This window comes from Rhea americana, unplaced genomic scaffold, assembly GCF_003343005.1.
Source record: "Rhea americana isolate MKP2758 unplaced genomic scaffold, rheAme1 scaffold_256, whole genome shotgun sequence".
In the NCBI taxonomy this organism is placed as follows: Eukaryota; Metazoa; Chordata; class Aves; order Rheiformes; family Rheidae; genus Rhea; species Rhea americana.
In genome coordinates, this window is record NW_028186375.1 from 549,389 (window position 1) to 553,905 (window position 4,517).

The following is a 4,517-nucleotide window of genomic DNA, read 5'->3' on the forward strand; positions in this document are numbered from 1 at the left end:
ATTTTTCGGCGTCCAAGGCCATTAACGCAGCGCGTCCTCCGAAAGACGCCGCCGAGCCTGGGGCGCTCTGAAATACAGAAGACAAGTGGCGACTCCGTCCGCTCCTCCGCCTCCCCTCCTTGGCGCACCCGCTACGAAACTGGACACGTTTAAAGGCTGGGAACTTAAATACGTCTGGAGGCGAACCCAAAAATCCTAAGAGCGCATCTTTGCRGGTCAAAGCGCAGGAAAGGACAAACCGGCCTTCACGTCCCACCAGCATTTGCCCGTTTCTGCAGCAAAGATACAAAGATACAGTTAAAGCTTCTGCTGCCCTGAGCACAAACCAGTGTTTTGCACCGGGCTGGTAGGGCACAGCCGTCTCCTGAGCTATCCGCTCTGACAAGCAAGCGGACAAGTTAGGCCACCAGGCCCAAACAAGACATCGTTAACTAAAAAGTAAAGCACACGTTAATGCGGCCGAGCCCTGCAGAACATCTGGGAGGATTTTTTTTTCTTTTTTTTCTTTTTTTTTAGAAAAACGCGCAACACTGAAAACAGAGACCTCATAGAAGTGAGGATACCAAAAATTAAATTAAAAAAAAGGAGGGAGGAGGCTATAAAAACRGAAGTCTTCGGGCTTAGCTTTGCCCAAGTGCTCAATGCCCAACTGTTTACGAAACGCAATTAGCGGCCCGGCCGCTCGCTCACCTGGCAGCGCGCTGTGGAGCGGGCTGCACGCTCAGGCCCACTACACTTCCCAACAAAACTTCTAATATTAAGTGTTTTTCTTGAAGCCGGAGCCCCATAGGTACACGTGCCCCAGATGCTCAGCCTTCACTAAGAAAGACCCCTAATGGCACAAACACCCTAGAAGAAGAAAAAAAATCTTAAAAATAACACAATCCTTCCAGGCCAGTTTTGGCAATTTTTGAGGCTGCTTCAGGATTTCCATGAATCCCGAAGCCTGAAACGCTGCTCGCTTTCTTCTCACCTTGATACACAGCGAATGTAAAAGAGCCGTGAAAAAGCTCAAACATTTTTGACGCCAACGCGAACTGCGACACCCGAAGCACCCAAAGGGTTTAAACCCTTGACTGGGCGCAAGGTGGGCGCGACGCGCGCAACCTCCCCCCTTCTCGGCAGTCCAAGCAGGGAGCCTCCTGCCTCCGTCGGTAGCGAAAGCGATAAGCAAGGCCAAACGATTTCAGGCGGCCCGTCACGCTGCCGGGGTATCTCCGGCGGCGGCGGGCACGCCGGGACCCCGGCACACACCCAGGGCACGCCGGGACCCCGGCGCGCACCCAGGGCACGCGGTCAGATCGGTTATTCGTTTGCTTCGGCAGGTGCTGCCGGCGCTCAGGCAAAGCCCCGGCTGGCGGCTCCGGCACCGCAAGGGGATGCTCCAGCCTGGACTCCAGCGAGGAACTACAAATATATATACGTGTATATATACATATATATATATATATATAAAGGAATCCAAACAAAAAGCCAAAGAAATCCAAAGAGATGCTAAAAACGAGCTAGCGGGCTTCGGGCGCGGGCGGCCGAACGGGCGCCGCCGGGAGCCGCGCCGTGGCCAGCTGCAGGCACACATCTGGCACGGCCGCAGCGGGGTGTTTTCACCGGTACCGACCCAGGTGGAGCTGCACCGGTGATGGAAAAGAGAAGCCAGCCAAGGGGGAAGATCAACAGCAAATTCAACTAAAAGAAGGGAGGGGGGAGAGAAAAGGAGGAACCGCGACAAAAGCCAGTAACAAAAAGCAATAGCAGCAGCACAGCTGAGATGCCAGCGACCTAAAGGGCTCGTGTCCCCTGCCAGGCTTCGGGTCGGAAAAAAGGAAAGGAGGATCCGCACGGCTGCCGGGGCAGCGGCAGAGCCGCCTCCGGCTGCGCCTCGCCCAGCCCTGCTCCTCGCTCTCAAAAGCGGATCTGTGCACGTCCTGTACGCAGTACTACYGGGTAATACTGCGTACTGCTAATGCAGTAGTATTACACTCTTTTTCCAAAAAAAAAAAAAAAAAAATTCATATCCAAACGGAAAGGTGCGGTAGCTGCAGGAAGGTTAATTAATAAACCTACCTCTGCTAAATTACAYGTTGTACAACAATACATTGTAAGAAGTTTATATATATATAAAATCTTGCTTAGCAGAAGATGGATTTCTGACATTAACAGAAACAGTACCCCAAAATACTCCAGGAGTCCATGTATATTTTACGGAGCCAGCATAGCACGCGTGCAGTTCCTTCAAATATTTATTGTTCRGGTTTTAACTACAGTAGTCTCCTAAATCACAAGAGGTAACACTGTTATTCTTTTATCTTAATCTACTAATTCTTGATCTGTTGATTATTATTATTATTATATTTAAATAATAAATAAATAAATATTTAAATATTTATTATTATTATTATTATTATTATTCTATTAATCTTAACTGATTCCCATTCACTCACTCCGCTTTTAGAATTAATTTCTGTGTTTTGTCTAAACAGACAGGCAAATAGGTATTAGCAAATCAAGTGCCAAAAGGTTAAATCCAACTTACAGGTGATTAAACGCTCAGAAAATCCTCGGAGATATATTTGTTTCGGCGCGTTTCGGCAGAGAGCGAACGCCCGCGGCGCCCTCCGAGGCGCCACGACCCTTCCCAGCTCCGCCGAGCCCTCCCGGGGCAAGGGCTGGGGCCCGCCGCGGAGCGGAGCCCAGCTCAGCCTCTGACTTCATCCCCTTAAAAAAAAAAAAAAAACCCGCCTCGTTTTCTACGCGATCCGCTCCCGTCGTTAGTACGTATTTATAGCACGCCAGGCCGGTCATGCAAGCACACGATCCGCTCGCTCAGACCCTGCCACGCACTTGAGGCTACGTTTATACCCTGCCCGACAGCGCACGAGCAGCAAGCCACGGTTACAGTAAATTCAAGAACGAGCCAGTCGGTACAAATCTTAACAGAGGGGAGGGCTCTGGCAGCGCACAGTGTAGGGCACAAACACCTTTACAATCAGTTTTGTTGTTGGGTAGTCTGTTATTCAAAAAAAAAAAAAGAAAGAAAAAAGAGAAGAAAAGCTTAACAWTTAAATTATTAATATTAAATTTAATGTGTGCCGATTAACGATCGGCTTTGGTACCTCTTTATTTTCAAAAGATTCTGCACTAAAGTCAAAGTGATGTTGAACACTGCTRTTTCCACCAGATTTAGTGGCTTGAGTCACATGTCATTCAGCTCGATCAAAACAGATAAAAATATACATGTAAACTCACCCTTAGATCTGAAAGGCGCGTGTTAAGCGACATAAAAAAAAAATCCACGGGCCACAACTTGCCTGCTATTTTTGCAGCTGCACGCGGAAGCACGAAGGCGCTGCTGTGCGCCTTGAGAACGCGCGCTGCCCTACGAGCACAGCGTGAAGTCCCGCGTGGTCCCACGTCGCTGTCAGCTCCCATTTTCCAAGAGCGGAAAGGGCGGATGCTCCCACTTTCCAAAAGCCAATCCCTGCAACACCGACTTGTCTTCCCGCTTTTCATTTCAGTTTCTGTACGGACTATCTGACTCAGGAGGACGGCTTCATGCAGACTTAAGAAGTTAAAACAGAAGCTAAAAAGAGACCAGGAAAGCTATGCACAAATGCAAGTCACATCCACTTATTCCAGAAGCCCTGAGGGCATTCAAGGGGAAAGGGACATTGCAGCTTTTTGGTACGTTTTCAAGAGTCTCTAACTTAGTTTCTGTTCAGAACTTCCGTTCGCTTCAAGGGAGGTGGACATCTGACCCCCCCAGGGTGCAGACTGCACGGGGAGCTCGCGCGCACCACCGCCTCGGCCAATACATCGTACCCAAGAAGAGGCTGAAAGGCAGTTTCCCTAAATCTTCCCATTATTCCTCTTCCTTCTATTAATGCAACTAGGTGCAATTCCAAACGGCATCTAGAAAATAAGGCTTTCTCACCATTTTCCRGTATAAATAATGCCAAAATTCAGAAGTCCAGCTGTCTTCTTTGCCAATGAGACATCAAGACTAAACCTCAAGATGGGAAGAAGCAAGCTTGAAGCCTCGGGCAGGACTAACAACAGCAACCTGGACGCAGCTCCCGAGACGGACACGCTACTGCGGCTTCAGCCGCACCGAGGACTTTCTGTCAGCGTTAAAAATACAGAGAATCGCCCCAAACTTGCATCCACACCCGAGCGCCCAGCTGCCCGACCGGTGACGGAGCTGCACAGAAACCACAACTTTGGCCTTTTCTTAAATAAGATGAACGAGAACAATGAAAGTTTCATTCGCTGCAACAGGAGCTGGCGCAAAGGGAGTAAGGGGATCCTCGGGAAAGCGATCCTTGAATAGCCTTTTTTCTGTAAAACGGAAACTGCCTGCCAAAGAACTAGCACAAAATCAYGGTGGAAACCAGAGCCCTGCCCCAGCAGGGCACATCCCGCCTCCAGCGGGTATCGCTTGGCTCACACACTTCGGCCAAGGCCACAAAGCCGGCACCAGCGTTTCCGTCCCCCGCGACAGGCCCGCAGCAGCTTTACAA

The 4,517-nt window shown here is 49.7% G+C and overlaps 1 protein-coding gene across 1 annotated transcript in view; it reads right to left on the minus strand.

The window, feature by feature from the left end:
- Positions 1 to 3,955, minus strand: part of CEP68 (centrosomal protein 68) — a 10,717-nt gene extending 6,762 nt beyond the window's left edge. The window contains exon 1 of the mRNA XM_085307261.1: positions 3,932 to 3,955. Coding sequence (XP_085163387.1) covers positions 3,932 to 3,934 — 3 coding nt within the window. The 5' untranslated portion in view covers positions 3,935 to 3,955. The remainder of the gene's footprint in view (positions 1 to 3,931) is intronic.
- Positions 3,956 to 4,517: the final 562 nt, after the last annotated feature.